At 53.4% G+C, this 16,048-nt stretch overlaps 1 protein-coding gene across 2 annotated transcripts in view; it reads right to left on the reverse strand.

Annotated features, from left to right (window-relative positions):
- ADAMTS2 (ADAM metallopeptidase with thrombospondin type 1 motif 2) overlaps positions 1-16,048 on the reverse strand; it is a 236,687-nt gene that overhangs the window by 92,550 nt on the left and 128,089 nt on the right. For both annotated transcript variants that reach the window (XM_054487637.2, XM_054487638.2), the window contains one exon: positions 4,959-5,161. In XM_054487637.2, the coding sequence (XP_054343612.1) occupies positions 4,959-5,161 (203 nt within the window). The remainder of the gene's footprint in view (positions 1-4,958; positions 5,162-16,048) is intronic.

The following is a 16,048-nucleotide window of genomic DNA, read 5'->3' on the forward strand; positions in this document are numbered from 1 at the left end:
TGTCATGCTCACGGCCGCACCCCTTGCCTGACATATAATAGACGCCCATAAACACCAGTCCCCTGTATGAATGGCTGCCAGGGGCACCAGACAGAGGAGGGTGGCTATGCCGAGAATCCACCCCGTCTCAGCAGCTGAACACAATACACTGCACACCGTGTGTCCTTATTCACACCGTGGTGTGGCGTGGGTCAGGAGGACCCAAGCCTATGTTGTAGCTGCGCCCACTGGGACACGTGGCTTCTAAGGTTCCCGTGGCAGGGGGAGACAGAGATGGAGGGGACTCCAAGCTCTTACCATCCTTGGTCCACAGGTGACCCAGGTCACTTCCTTTCACACAGGACACTAGGCAAAACTGGCCATGCAGCTCCACATCAGCTACAAGGGAGACTGGGCAGGGGAGGGGAGCACAGGGGTGATCGATGAGGCTCAACTGCCTGTGCCACCCCTGGACCCCATATCCCAGCCCAGGCTCTGCCACAAAGAGATCCCAAAGGGAGTTCTGCAGGCAGAAGTCACCCCAAATGATGAAGGAAACTGAGGCAGTGCAGGGCTGCCAGGGTGGAGCTGTACCTGCACTCAGCCCGCCTCTGCCTCACCTCCTCCTCAGAGCCTGCATTCCCTGGGTCCCCACCATCGGGGCCCCCACCAGCTCCTCCTCCCAGGGCTCGACGGCCTTTCCCAGGGCACAGGCTGTGCTACCATTCTCTGCATCCAGTTCAGTGGGCAGCTCACTGCCCAGGGCTGGCCCCCAGACCCCGGGCTCGGGATGTGCTGTTGCCCAGCCCCACCTGCTCTACAGCCCCAAACACCTCACTGGGAGCCCAGTCCCAGCTGGCTGCTGCCACCTCTGTCCTTCCCTGCTTTTGCTTTCGCTCCAGCCATGGGGAACCCTGTGACCAGTTGGGACTTACAGGAGGAGTGTGACAAGCCACTGGCCAGGCCTTGGAGGGCCACTTGGGGTTGTGGTTTGAGGCCCCCATAGCACCCAAGTTCAGAGACAGGGCACGGTAGGCAGTCCCTCTGTGCACAGACCCAGCCCTGCCCTGTCCAGCACAGCAGCTGCCAGCCACACTGTGGCTTCCATCCAGGTGCAAATTAATCCAAATGAAGTACTCTTTGGGGTGGCTACCATAAAAAAGAAAAAAAAGACAAGAGTTGGTGACGATTTGGACAGACTAGAATCCCTGTACACTGTTGGTGGGGGGCAAATGGTGCAGCCACTGTGGGAAACAGCATGGAAACTCCTCAAAAAATTAAAGAAAGAATGAATTACCCTGTGTCCCGCAATTCTACTTGTGGGCATATAGTCAAGAGAACGGAAAGCAGGGTCTGGAACACCCATGTTCATGGCAGCACTATTCGCAGTAGCCCATGAGGGGGCCACCCGAGTGCCCATGGATGGCTGGATAAACAAAATGTGGCTGATCCACCCACACACGGGATACTGGTCCTCCCTGAAAAGGAAGGACATTCTTACACATGCTGCAACATGGATAGCCCCTGAGGACATCATGCGAAGTGAAATAAGCCAGACGCAAAAGGACAATTATTGTTTGATCCACTTATGCGAGGTACCCAGAGTAGTCAAATTCTTAGAAACAGAAAGTGGAGTGGTAGGTGCCAGGAGTCGGGGGGAGGGGAGGAGCAGGGCTGAAACCCAATGGGCACAGTTTCAATTTTACAAGAGGAAGAGTTCTGTGGACGGTGGTGGCGATGGTGGCCCAGCCACGTGAACGTGCTTACGCCACTGAATTGCGCGCTTAAAAATGGTGAAGACGGTGACTTATGTTCTGTATGTTTCACCGCAATTAAAATTTTTTAAATTAAAATTAAAATTCTCTTGGAACAAATAAGTTAAATTAAAAATTCAGTTCTTCAAGGACACCAGCCACACTTCAAGTGCTCCAAAGCCCCGGTGGCTACTGCGCCAGAAAGGGCGAAACGAGCATCTCTGCTCCCCAGCACCGCGGGAAGCTCTGTCGCACAGCAGTGTTCTGGAAGGTCATCCTTTCTCAGAAGCTCCCACTTGCTCAATGCCCCTCCTCCCCAAGACCACCAAAGGGTCCGGCCTTAGATCTGTCCCCAGGACTCTCTAGGCATGCAGAGGCTCTCAGTGAGGACGCAGGGTATTAATTGTCAGGGCAACGCCATGCTCCAAGCATGGCAGCGCCTTATCTCCCTCACCCACGCTGCGCTCTTGCGGTGGGAGCTGGGGCTCAGATCAGAGGCAGAGACCCCCCGCTGACCCTCCGCCGCCGGTCTCCCAAGCCCCGGGACTCTCTGCCATGCCCCGCCGCCTCTGCAGGACACCCCCGCTGTACCCATGACAAGCACACTGTCAACACGTTTGCTGAATGAATCAGTGCTCACTTCTGTGCAACAGGGGACAACAGACACGGCCCAAATACTTTCTCAACTTCTGAGACTTGTCTCCTAAAACGGTTTCTCTGTTGTGATAGCACTCATCTCAATTTAAGAATTTTTAAATTTCTCATTCTTTTCTAGAAACGAACCTTCCCATTATTCAAAATAGGGGGTACGGCTGGATCACTAGGGTTTGAATAAAGTTGGATGGCAAAAGTGAGAGAACGTTCTAGACATCCTCCAACCAGCTGTTGTAACAGAGAGACCCTGGGCACCAGGATAAAGGCTATCTGCCTCTGCCGGCCTCATGAAGGACTCACCATGGGCCCCACCTTCGGTCAGCACCCCTGGTGGGCTCTCAGAAGTGACCCCTCCTGGACTGTCACTAAAATAGTGCTACTGTCATGATAACAAAATCACATTTTATGTGGAAACTAAAAACGTGTTCACACTACTGAGAGACTGAAAAGCACATTCACTGACATTATCTCATTTAATCACATCAACCCCCACGATGAAAACACTGGCCCATTTTATAGACGAGAAAACCAAGGCTCAGAGGATGGGAGCAGCGTTCCCAACGACGCGCCTGGAAAAGGCGAGGCCTGGAGTTGCCATCGGATTGTAATTCCAAGCCCAGTCCTTTCCCCGCTGGGTTGGAAGGCAATATAATGCTAGGGGAAGAACTCACGTTGTGAAGGCAGCCAAGATTTTATACCTACCAGTCTCACAGACCTAGCGTGAGGACTTCCCAAGATAATTTAGCATGGCAAGTGCCCAGAGTGGGCCTGGCACAGTCACATAGTAGGGGCTCGATAATTGTAGCCATTATGGTTTGTTATTATTATTATTATTTTATTTTTTTGAGACGGAGTCTCGCTCTGTCGCCCAGGCTGGAGTGCGGTGGTGTGATCTCAGCTCACTGCAAGCTCCACCTCCCGGGTTGACGCCATTCTCCTGCCTCAGCCTCCCGAGTAGCTGGGACTACAGGCACCGCCACCACCCTGGCTAATTTTTTGTATTTTTAGTAGAGATGGGGTTTCAGCGTGTTAGCCAGGATGGTCTCGATCTCCTGACCTCGTGATCCGCCCACCTCGGCCTCCCAAAGTGCTGGGATTATAGGCGTGAGCCACTGCGACTGGCCGTTATTATTATTATTGCATTAAAGGTACGTTTCAAAAATAAGATGAGGGTAAGTGTGACAACGCTCTCCCAAATAAAACGAATTCTGCCAATGCAGCGGACTTCAGCCCCTGTACGGATAAGGCTGGGCTCCAGAGGGCTAGCTGACTCATCCAAGACCAGTCAAGAGGAAAGTGAGCATGAAAGTGGGGTCTCTGTCCAGTGTTCAGCTCACTCACATCCCCCCTGCCCCTGAGGTATCTTTTCACCAGGGCCCTGGGGACTCTGACCCATGTGTCAGCTTGGCTCCTGGAGGGGCTCATCCCTGGTCCGAAAAGCAGAGCTGAGCAGCAGACCCCGAGCAGACCTGCACACCCTGCTGCCTGCCTCCAGCCCGGCCCCAGAGGACCTCATTCATCCACAGGTTTGGACACACAGCATGGGGTTCTAGAACTTCCCACCTGCCCGGCTTCCACACCACCTCCAGCCCTCCCTAAGCCCCGGCTTCCTCCCACAAATACCCGCCTGCTCCCTAATGCCCCACTGGCAGCATCTCACATTCCAGGCCGTGCCCTGGTCCTCCTTCTCACCCATTCTTTTCCCTGCAGGACTCAGCCAAGCCAGTCTGCTCCCCTGGGAACCTGCATTTTGAAGACTGGACGCCCCTCATCCCCACAGTGGCTCTGACCACATGAGGCAGAGAGAGGAAAGGACTGCACAGCCTCCACCCACACACAGTTCAGCATCCTCGCACCTCCTGCTTAGGTTGTTGGGGGTATGGGATGAGGGGGAGGTGGTTCTTTAATCTCTTAGCATTAGGCAGACAAGGGGCAGGTGCCCAGATGACGGAAGTGGCACATAGACACCCCTTTCAATAGCCCAGACTCACAGGGAGAAAGGAATTCCCTCCCCGATTTTCAATTCCTCCCACTGCCAGCTTCAAGGAGGGGCCCTGGGTTGGTGTCTGGCCCTCGCTCTAATGCACATGAATCTCTACTTTAAGCAGAAAAGGGGCTTCTGTTCGGAGCCAGAGGAAGGCAGGGCTATCTAGCTGGGGCTGAATAACATCACTTTATGTCTTACTATTATATTAGCTTTTCAGGTAAAATGAGGTTGCCTTTTTAAATAATTTTAGTTTTAAAAGTGGCAAACATCAAGAAAACGTATTTTTCAAATGATGGGACATTGAATGACATCGTCTGGAGTTTGCTAAAACTGCCTTAGCCTATAAAGAGCCTCGCCAAGTTAGAATCACCCACAATTTGCAGATGAGAAAACTGAGGTCAGGGATGGTCAACTTGTCTCACCTGTGGACCCAGCAAGCCTCCCTGAGACTGTGTCACTCACCTCCAGCTAACAAGGAAATCGGCAGAGCCTCAGGGGACCTGGTCCAGCTGGGCCTCTCTGGCCTGCCCAGCACCTGGTTGGCCCTCCGCGCCCCACCCTGCCCCCTCAGCCACCCCACTCACAATGTTCATGAGCGTCAGCAGGTACTTCTGTACATGCTCCTTCCCGTGGAACTGCACCACGGAGTCATCCACGCCCAGCAGGACCTCGATGTTGTAGTCGTCGTCTGCAGCATGCCTGCGTGCCCTCCGCCTCGAGCTGTTGATGCGCTCCTCTAGGACGCCCAGGGCGTGGCTGAGGCTGTCCAGGCTGCCCGGGGAGGCCCCTGCAAGGAGAGGACACCGTCTTCAGCGGCAGGGCAAACCCACCCGGGCACAACACCCACCAGGCGCCAGCTTGGCCATCCTCTCATTTAAGACCCATAGCACCCTGAACCGAGGGTATTATTCCATTTTACAGAGGAAAGCGAGGTGCAGAGGAAGGTGGCAGAGACTTGCCAAGCTGTCTCAGACACAGCAGGGCCCAGACAGGCACCTCTGTGACTTCCAGGACCGCTCGTTCCTCAGCCCCTGGTGGCAACCCCAGCCACAGCAGGGGCCACAGTGGCCTCCACACGATGGACCAGGCCTGCTAAGACTGTGAGAGACCCAGCCCAGCATCACCGTCTGCCTTATGGAGCCCAGGGCTGGCATTCAGCCACGGAGAGGCCGGGAACCTAAGCCCGCACTGCCTGATGCTGGAGTGGGCAGAGCCACCTCTTCTCCCCCGAAGGGCTGCCAGGTGCCAAAGGACTGGTGTCCCAGGTGTCACCACCAGCTGTTATGACTGGGGAAACCGAGACCCATCCTGGGCTGTGTATGTTCCCCAGTGTCTCCTTGGGCCCCTCCCAGAACTTTCTGCTAAGTCCTCCACTGATGCGAGGCCCCACATCTCTGGGCCAGGTCCCGGGCCCCTCCCCAGGTGAACTGTGCTGCCTCTGGCCTGATGGAATTGTGCAGAGACCAAGATGAACCCCTCTGTGGCAGTTCCGCTGCAGTCGGCCCTGGGCAGGCACTGACCTCCTGCCCCCAGGGTGTGCCCCTGGCCACTCGGGGCTGCCATCCTGGGGAGCCTGCCCCGGATATCGTCCCTGCCTTCTGTGCAGTGCTGTTTCTGCTGTGTTCCGTGTCCTGCGGGCCTGGAGACCACCCTGGACCAGGCTTCAGTTCCTGGCCCTCCACTGCCCGTCTCTAAAAGCCACAGCGAGGCTGGCCAGGCTGACCTTCAGCATTGATGGCAGCCTCAGACCACACTGCCCACTGTCCCCCAAGCCCCAGTGTCCTAGAAGCCCCTGTTCCCTTGCACTGGTCTCTGTCTCTAAGCCAGGTCCCGGCCCCAGGGTCCTGCATCTCCATGGCATTCCCCAGGCAGGTCCTCAGAGACTCCTGGCCCCGGACAGACCCAGGGCTGCAGGTCAGCATACCATCACTGACCCACAGGGTGGTGGCCAGGCCCCGAGGCCCCTGCAGCTGAGGGAGACCAGCGTCCCTGCTGCACCACCTCTCTACAAAGAGTCTTCCAGAACAACACTTTTCACCCCCACCGCCTCTCTCCTGCTGCCTCTTCCAGGCAGGGACAGGCATTCCCTCCCTGTGAGGGTAGCCCGGGACAGGCCCCGGAGGCAGAACAAGGCCCCTGGAGGTGGCAGGGCCACTCGGATAGTGAGGCAGCCTGGCACTGGGTTCTCATCCTGGCACACGCTTCCTCACCCAGTGCTGACAGCAGGCCTCTCGGTGGACATGGCCATTTCCGTTTTACAGATGGGGAGACCCATGGCATCCCAGCGTGGCCGACTCTCAGCCAGGAGCTCTCTCCTTGCACCCGGCAGCCTGGCTCAGACAAGACAGACTGAACATGAGGTTTCAGGCACAAACCTGCAGCCCGGCTGTGGGCAAGACCAAGAGAGACAGTGGAGGTGTGAGGCAGAAGGTGAGGGCTGGGACAGAAAAGAGGAGTAAGTGAGGCCAGGGCTGAGCAGCTGCTGGGGTTCCAGTACCTTCGGGGATCCTTGTGCCACCCCCAGCTCCACAGTTCTGTGTCCCCTCGACACACACACACAAGCACACACATGCACACACACATGCACACACACACGCACACACGCACACACACAAGCACACACATACGTACACACATGCACACACAAGCACACAACACACGCACACACACACGCACACACAAGTACACACACACATCTACACACATGCACACACACGTGCACACATGCACACAAAGCACACACATGTGCACACATGCACACATGCATACACACATGCACACACACATGCATGTACACAGCAAGGACTGCCCAGGGCCACTCCAGGGACCGGGGAGGGGCCAGCAGGCCTGTGGGCAGGGCCGTGGGGAGCTGAGCAGTCCGCTTAGCTGCCTGGATGATTCAGGACCATCCATGCCGTTCCCAGAGGAAGCGCCAGCGACTCAAGCCTGACAGAGGAGTTGAGGAATCGCCACTCTATTTTTGTACATTTATTTCTTTGCATTTCCAGCGAACAGAGACAGCTCACCTTCAGAATCACCTTGGGAAGCAGAGTGATGGTAATTTCTACAGGAAAACTCTTCCTCCCTGGGGAACAGGCCGGGCGTTACCCTCTGCCCTTGTCAAACTAGGGGTCACACACGGGCGGTGCCCTCGGCAAAACCAGACCACAGAGGCACTCGTTGAGGTCACGTGGTGCCATTTGGTTGATAGTATTTGAAAACTGGGAGATTTCATGTTTAAAAAATCTAGAACATCCAGCTTCTCTTGAGGAATTAGGAGATGGGGCCACCCCAGGGGTAGCCCTGGGCTGTGAATTGAGGGGCCACACCTGGAGACAAAACACACAGGGCTTGGCTCATCAGGCCACCTGCATGCCACCGTCAATGTCATTCTGGCACCAGAAGGCATCACAGTATGTTCTCCTGGCCCTAACCCCAGAGTCCCCATGCAGGGACCCCTCCAGACATTCCCTGTAGGAGGGCACGGGCACCGCGTCAGGACAGAGCTGGGCTGGGGCACGTCTTGAGGCTGCTTCTGCCGAGCAGGCAGAATTTTTAACTAAATTGTGTGTTGCAGGCCCATTAAAAATAGCAAAGGTTTCTAAAGATTTAGAATCTGCATTTCACCTGAAATGGAATTATTATTGTTGCCATCATTATTTTAATCATGATAATTTTGGGGGGAAATTTGGAAATTATGTTCTAGAGCACTCCTTCTCCACCCAGGACCAGTGCCTAGAGAGACGGCCCAAGGCCCAAAGGCAAAGTGGGTGAGGAGAGGAAGACAGGGGCTTGGGTCACCTGGCAGGTGACAGCCACGCCCTGCGTCTGGCCCCTGGAAGCCTCAGTCGTGCTCAGGCTGGACAGGACAAGGTGACAAGCCCTAAGGGCAGCAGGATCTGCGATGCCCTCAGGCCTGGGACGACAGGAGCTCTGGCCCAGCCACCCTCCTGTCCTCCTCTGTCCCAGCAAGACCCGGCAGTCAGGCTGAAGCCCCAGCTTGTCAACCACGAGTGCCACCTCAGTTTTCCCCACAATAAGATTGACCCTGACCCTGTCAATCACGAGTGCCACCTCAGTTTTCCCCACAATGGGCTTAACCCAGGCCTTGAAGAGAGTCTGACCACATGCTGGCCCTTGCAGGCCTGTTCCCCAAATAGAGCCTTGCTACAGGGAGCTCTGGCCGGTGGGCCTGGCATGGTCCTGAGTCGGCTTCCTAGTGATCCCTCTGAAGTCACCCTTGGCCTTGGGCCTGCCCACCCGCACTGGTTGCCTACCTGGTCTAACGGCCCCTGTTCCACTTGGTCCCTCCAAGGCAGAAGGGGGCTATTTACTGCTCTCCCCTCCTCCCCTGGGAGCTCCCTATGTTTGTAGCCCAGCCCTGCTGAGCTGTGGTGACTGGGAGCTCACACAGCCTCTGCTCTATCCCTCAGCACTGACCCCGCCTGGATGAGTGATCAGCGCACCCGTCTGCTGCGGAGGCAGGAGGATGCCGCTGCCCTTGGCCTTCGTTTCCTCTGTGTGCAGCCTTCCCCACGAGAAGGCGCCGGGCCCCCTAGGGGTGCTGATTGACCAGGCCCCAGAAGTCATACCCAGGTGGGCTGCAGCTACCCTGAAGGGAGGTGTCTGTGGCAGGATCCTATCTTTTAAATAGGTAACACAGAGCTTTCTAGTTCCCGGCATTCCCTGTGCTCGGGGCCCCTTTTGGATGGCAGCTGGAGATCTCTTTGCTCACATCACAGCCAAAGAATGACACTGTGGGAAGCATTCCTGAGCCATCCTGCTTCAGAGTCTCTAGAATGGACCAAAAAGACGCCATCGAAGAGTCAATCAACAAACAGGGAGAGGATGGAATGAGGGGAGGCAGCAGTTCTGTCCAGGGAATTCCGTCAGGGGAACAGGTGGGTCACAGTAGCCATGGGCTCATCCACAGTGCCATAGTGCACAGGGCACGTGGGCGAGGGCTGCACCTGCCAGCATCCTAGGCACGCCCCGAGTCTCCAGGCAGGGGTGTGTGCACAGCCCTTCACAGTGGCAGCTCCATATCCCCAGCAGCCATCCAATCCCCTCGCCAAGGCGGAGGCTCGTCACTATCAGCATATCAACCCATTTTAGCATCAGGGAAACAAACCAAGGAGCAGAAAAATTACATGACTCGGACAAGCCACACTACCAGAGAGGAGGACTGGGCACACACCCAGGCCTCTGAGTCCAACATTGTTTGTCCACATGCCCGGAGCCCTTCTGTACTTCACCAGCACTGAGGGGTGATTTGCGGGAATGAAAATTGTAGAAACAAGTATGATTAGACTAGAGAAGAGAAAACCTGGGACTGAGTCTGTAACCTCGGGAGCATCATGGGATGGTGCAGGCTCTGAGGGTGGGTGCAGTGAGCAGGTGTGGGCTCTGAGGGTGGGTGCAGTGAGCAGGTGTGGGCTCTGAGGGCGGGTGCAGTGAGCAGGTGTGGGCTCTGAGGGCAGGTAGGGGCTTTGCAGTGCTAAGGGCGGCTGGGTGTTCACTGTCCCCTGTGCAAAGCCCAGTCCTAGGCCTTTTCTGGGCTGGCCTCTTCACCTGCGATGCCCTTTCTCCTGCTGCTGCTGTGCTAGCCAAATTTAGGCCCCCTGAAAGACCCAGAAGGAAGGGAACCCACTGCCTCCCATGGGACTCAGAGCTCTTGGAAGACAAGAGCATGTTCTGCCCCCATCTGCCTCCTCCACAGCCCCACTGCGTAACACTAGGGGACGACAGGGCCAGGGGCCAGGGCAGGGATGCTTAAAACCTGAGGACCACACTGTTCAGTGACAGGGCCGACTGCTGTCCCCTCTCCATGGGATGGCCGTCCCCTCATTGCTCTCTTCTTTCAGGTGTCTGCTGAAATGTCAGCTCCTAAGGGAGAACTTTCCTTATTCCATCCTAAATTGAAATCACCGGCCGCCCCGTCTGGGAGGTGAGGAGCGCCTCTGCCCGGCTGCCACCCGGTCTGGGAGGAACTGAGGAGCGCCTCTCTGCCCGGGCGGCCCCGTCTGGGAAGCGAGGAGCGCCTCTGCCCGGGCGGCCCCGTCGGGGAAGTGAGGAGCGCCTCTGCCCGGCCGCCCCGTCTGGGAGGAGAGGAGCGCCTCTGCCCGGGCGGCCCCGTCGGGGAAGCGAGGGGCGCCTCTGCCCAGCCGCCCTGTCTGGGAGGTGAGGAGCGCCTCTGCCCGGCTGCCCTGTCTGGGAGGTGTACCCAACAGCTCCGAAGAGACAGTGACCATCGGGAGCGGGCCATGAGGACGATGGCGGTTTTGTTGAAGAGAAGGGGAGGAAGTGTGGGGAAAGGAAGGAGAGATCAGATTGTTGCTGTGTCTGTGTAGAAAGGGGTGGGCATAGGAGACTCCATTTTGTTCTGACTAGGAGAAATTCTTCTGCCTTGGGATGCTGTTGATCTATGGCCTTTCCCCCAGCCCCCTGCTCTCTGAAACATGTGCTGTGTCAACTCAGGGTTAAATGGATTAAGGGTGGTGCAAGATGTGCTTTGTTAAACAGATGCTTGAAGGCAGCATGCTCTTTAAGAGTCATCACCACTCCCTAATCTCAAGTACTCAGGGGCACAAACACTGCAGAAGGCCGCAGGGTCCTCTGCCTAGGAAAACCAGAGACCTTTGTTCATGTGTTTATCTCCTGACCTTCTCTCCACTATTATCCTATGACCCTGCCATATCCCCCTCTCCGAGAAACACCCAAGAATGATCAATAAATACTTCAGAAATTAAAAAAAAAAAAAATAAATAAATAAATAAACTATAAACTATGAAAAAAAAAAAAATACAAAAAAGCCGGGCGTGGTGGCGGGCGCCTGTAGTCCCAGCTACTCGGGAGGCTGAGGCAGGAGAATGGCGTGAACCTGGGAGGTGGAGCTTGCAGTGAGCCGAGATCGCACCACTGCACTCCAGCCTAGGCGACAGAGCGAGACTCCATCTCAAAAAAAAAAAAAAAAAAAAGAAGGTACTTTGTAATATTCTCCCTGCCCTTGAGAACGTAATTTGTATGCCTATCCCAAACCTATAAGAACTAATGATAATCCCACCACCCTTTGCTGACTCCCTTTTCGGACTCAGCCCACCTGCACCCAGGTGAAATAAACAGCCTTGTTGCTCAAAAAAAAAAAAAAAAAAAAAAAAAAAAAAAAAAATGAAATCACCCCTCCCCTGATTTCTCCCGACAGCACACCGTGCTCTTCCTTCCTGCGACACTCCACTGCAGGCAGGTCTTGTCTCATCTGTGAATTTGCCTGGGCATTAACTGACTTTCCCTCTCAGATAGAGAACTCTGGGGGATGGAGACCATGGGGTCTGGTGTGCCTCAGTTTCCCCAGTGCCCCACAGGTAACCGCAGGGCTGTGAGGGGCCTGGAGCCACGGCAGAGGGGTGCTCTGGGAACAGAGGGCCCAGCAGAGGCGAGCTGGGGGCCTCTGGGGAGTTGGGAACTGGAATAGAAGAAGAGGCAGGTGCAGCAGGGCTGGAGGGGCCACACTGGGGGTGGGGAACTGAGAACAGGAGCAAAAGTGTGGTGATGGTTGGAGGAACATGAGATGGAACAAAATCCAGCTACAAATTACTTGCATATGGCATAACCAAGTCAAAATGACCAGGAGGAGTTAAAACAAGTGGGGCAAAGAGACGTACCATGTAATTGCCAACCAAGGCATTTAAGGAGACAAACTGATACAACAAACAACTCATGGAAAAAAATACAAAAGATACGAAACTTTATGCCCCTAACAGCTTCAACCTGATGCAAGGAAGGAGAGACAAGGCCACAGTGATAGGAGCACTGTAATATATTTATTCCAGACAAGTTTGATACAGCATTAGGTAGGGATACAAATTATTTGAGTTAATAGGAAAACCTAACTTTCAAACCCAACAGCCAGAACACGTGACCTTGTCAGTCACATACGGGAGAAATTCCACATTTTACCACGTTAGGACACAACTCAAAAACCGTGCCCACAGTCACCATTACTGAGACACATTAGGACACAACTCAAAAACCGTGCCCACAATCACCATTACTCAGACAAAATCAGAGACAACAATAAAACCCTAAACCCTAAACATCTGAAATTAAAAGCACAGTTCTAATGGCCTAGACTAAATAGAAAATATATATTCCACTCATGGCTCAAGTAGAAAACCTGAATAAACCAATAACCTCAGAAGAAATTGAAAGAGCAGTCAAAGAAATGCTTCCACAGAAGAGTTTAACCAAACCCACAAGGAATAGATACTCATCTTACATAAAATAAAAATGCAAAGATCAATACTTTCCTTGAACATAGGAATAACCAGCTAGAAAGTGGAGTGGAAAAAAGAGCTTATCAACGATAACAGCAAGACTCCCAAGTATCTAAGAATAAACAAAAACGAATGAATGTTCAACGAATACACAAAAAGTAGTATAATATAGTCTAAGATCTCCAAAAACACAAAAGAAGACCTCAGTAAATGAAGATACATTGACATAATCCCGGACTGGAAGTTGATCCTCCTCCAAATGAATCAAGAAATTTAGCATAATCTCCATCAAATAATTATTAAAGCCCAACAAAGTGATTCCAACATTCATCTGGAAGACTACATGTGACACCAGACAGAAAAATAATGAAAAAGAATGATAATGAGGAGGCATGTTTTTTTCAAATTAATGCAATGTATTATAAAATAATATTAATGAAAATGTAGTTGTGTCAGTGTCATGAAAGAAACAGATCAATGGAGCTGAATAAAACTTCCAAAAACAGGCTGGGTGCAGTGGCTCACACCTGTAATCCCAGTACTTTGGGAGGCCGAGGCGGGTGGATCACCTGAGGTTGGGAGTTTGAGACCAGCCTGACCAATATTGAGAAACCCTGTCTCTACTAAAAATACAAAATTAGCTGGGCGTGGTGGTGCATGCCTGTAATCCCAGCTATTCAGGAGGCTGAGGCAGCAGAATCGCTTGAACCGGGGAGGCGGAGGCTGTGGTGAGCCGAGATCGCGCCATTGCACTCCAGCCTGGGGGACAAGAGTGAAACTCCGTCTCAAAAAAACAAAACAAAACAAAACAAACTTCCAAAAACAGATCCAAGAATATGTGGCGCTTCCAGGTTAAAATGGAAGATTGAACACAGATATCTGATTTGGTTCCTTTCTAGAATCCCATTAAAAGTTTAGTAAAGAAATTTAAAAAAAATTTAAAGTCACAAGCCTCCAAGGATAGGCAGAGCAGGAGGGGAAGAAATAACAAGGGAACTGTGGGAGGCTGGAAACAGATGGGCAAGTGGTAACAGACTTGGTATACTAAGAAAGCTGAATCCCAGGCTGGCCACAAAGACAGCACATTCTACAAAGTCTCCCGGAGAAGAAGAAGAGGGGAAAATCAGGTTACAGGAGAGGTCATAGACAAAGAATTGGAATCAGAATGACTCAGAGTTCTCAAAAGCAGCATTCGATGCACGAAAACAGTGGAGGAAAGCCTTCAGAATTCTGAAGGAAAATGATTGTCCAACTGGAATTCTGCATCCAGACACATTCCCTATCAAGTATGAAAGTGGAATAAGGACATTTCTAGACATGTCAGTTCTCCAAAGATTTACCTGACAAGCACTCCTCTCAAGAAGCTCCTGAAAGGTGTGCGCCATCAAAAACAAAAGAGGCAACAAAGAAAGAGTAAGACACAGATACAGAAAATGGGAGCCCAACACAGATAGAGAAAATGGGAGCCCAACACAGAAGACACAGCCTGGGAGGCCCATGGAGGGCGGCGAGAAGTGACCCTGAGGTGATGGCTCTGGGGTGATGGCTGTGCACCAGATGTGGAGAGCGACTGAGCCATACTGAGCAGTGTGACCCAAGGGGTGAACTGTCTTCACCAGGCCATCTGTAGCCTGGGGACAAAATGCCCAGGAGAGCCTGGTCTAGGTTCTTGGCAGTACTTGGCTTGGCCATGTGCCGATGAGGGGCGCTCCCCTTCTCTGCTGAGGATGCACAACATTCACAGAAGTTTCCAGCTTTCCCCCCGCTGAGAGCTGGAGGCAGGCCGTGGCAAGCTTAGAAGCAGGATGTACAGGTCAGCCCCCTCCCTCTGACTATTTCCGCTGCAGGTCCAGCGCATGGTCCCCACCTTGGCCCTGCCAGGTGCCTGACTGTGCTGAGCCCAAGACTCCCTCGAGACCTTGCTCATGACTTCCCCAGGAGGGGCCTTGTCAGTTCCCAGAGAAGCAGTAATCAAACCACGACCTGGAGACCGATCTGCTCACCTCCGGAAGCCTCCATCCAGCGGGGGCAGTGCTGTCCTCTCCTTACACCGCCGGTGTGTGCCAGCTCTCCACTTTAATATCAATCATCTTTGATATTCATTTGCATGTAATTATAAATAGTTGCTCAAGTAGCGATATAGTAAATAAAATTAGTAAATGATAAAGGTAGCAAACGGTGCTAGGAAACGGCAGAGGTGGAGCAGGAGGGGACAATCTGGCAGTCTGGCACTACTGAGGGGATGATGAGGAAGAGCACCATGTGGCTCATATCCTAAAGATACAGAATGTCTATCGGATATCCCAGTGCCCTCCTTGGACTGACCCTTGGCCCGTGGGCCATTGTTCGGCCCCATGGACTGGCTTGCAGATGGGCAAACTTGCACAGGTCTGTAAGGAGGCGATGGGGAGCTGCCCCTTGCAGCATTGCTTGGGTGCAGTGAGGGGAGCTGCAAACAACACGGGGGTCATCAGTGGGTGAGAGGAGAAGCAGATGTGGCGGGGGCATCCCACAAAGTGCTACCAAGGTTAGAAGTTTGACATCTACATAGATGGATGGATCATAAAAACAGAGTGCCAAGTGCAAAAGGTAACAAACAGAATGAGACAGACAATTCAGAGCGACTTACGTGAATTACGGATACACAGACGCAAGACAGCAACACTCATGTTGCAAAAATGTACACTAAGGACAGGATACGGTTTGATCACCTGAAATGGTTGCTCACTGCAGGAGAAAATCAGAAGGATGAGAGCAGGCTGGGGAGATAAATGGCTTTTGTTTCTTTCTTTCTTTGTTTTAATGATGTTAGGGAAACTGGTTAGAGGGAGGAAAAGGTCAAATTTTGACCTCATGCCTTAAGCAAAAACAGATTCCAAGTGGATGAGATGATCAAAAGGAAGTCATAGAAGTGCTAGAAGAAAATGTAGCTAGGCACTTTTTATAATCTTGCTGTTGGGCGGGCTTTGGGTTCCAAGCCCAGGGCTCTTTCCCAGCCCTCTCCTTAGCTGCCCCATCCCCTGTGAGCAGTTTCCCACTCTGCCAGACTCTGCTGGCTGAATGCAAAGGCAGATAGCACACTTGCTAGGGGATGGTGTGAGGGTGGATGGGCACACTCACTAGGGGATGGTGCAAGGGGGGGATGGACACACTCACTAGGGGATGGTGCAAGGGGGGATGGGCACACTCACTAGGGGATGGTGCAAGGGGGGGATGGGCACACTCGCTAGGGGATGGTGCAGGGGGGATGGGCACACTCGCTAGGGGATAGTGCAAGGGGGGGATGGGCACATTCACTAGGGGATGGTGCAAGGGGGGATGGGCACACTCACTAGGGGATGGTGCAAGGGGGGGGATGGGCACACTCGCTAGGGGATGGTGCAGGGGGGATGGGCACACTC

The sequence above is a fragment of the Pongo pygmaeus genome, chromosome 4 (assembly GCF_028885625.2).
Source record: "Pongo pygmaeus isolate AG05252 chromosome 4, NHGRI_mPonPyg2-v2.0_pri, whole genome shotgun sequence".
Taxonomy (NCBI): domain Eukaryota; kingdom Metazoa; phylum Chordata; class Mammalia; order Primates; family Hominidae; genus Pongo; species Pongo pygmaeus.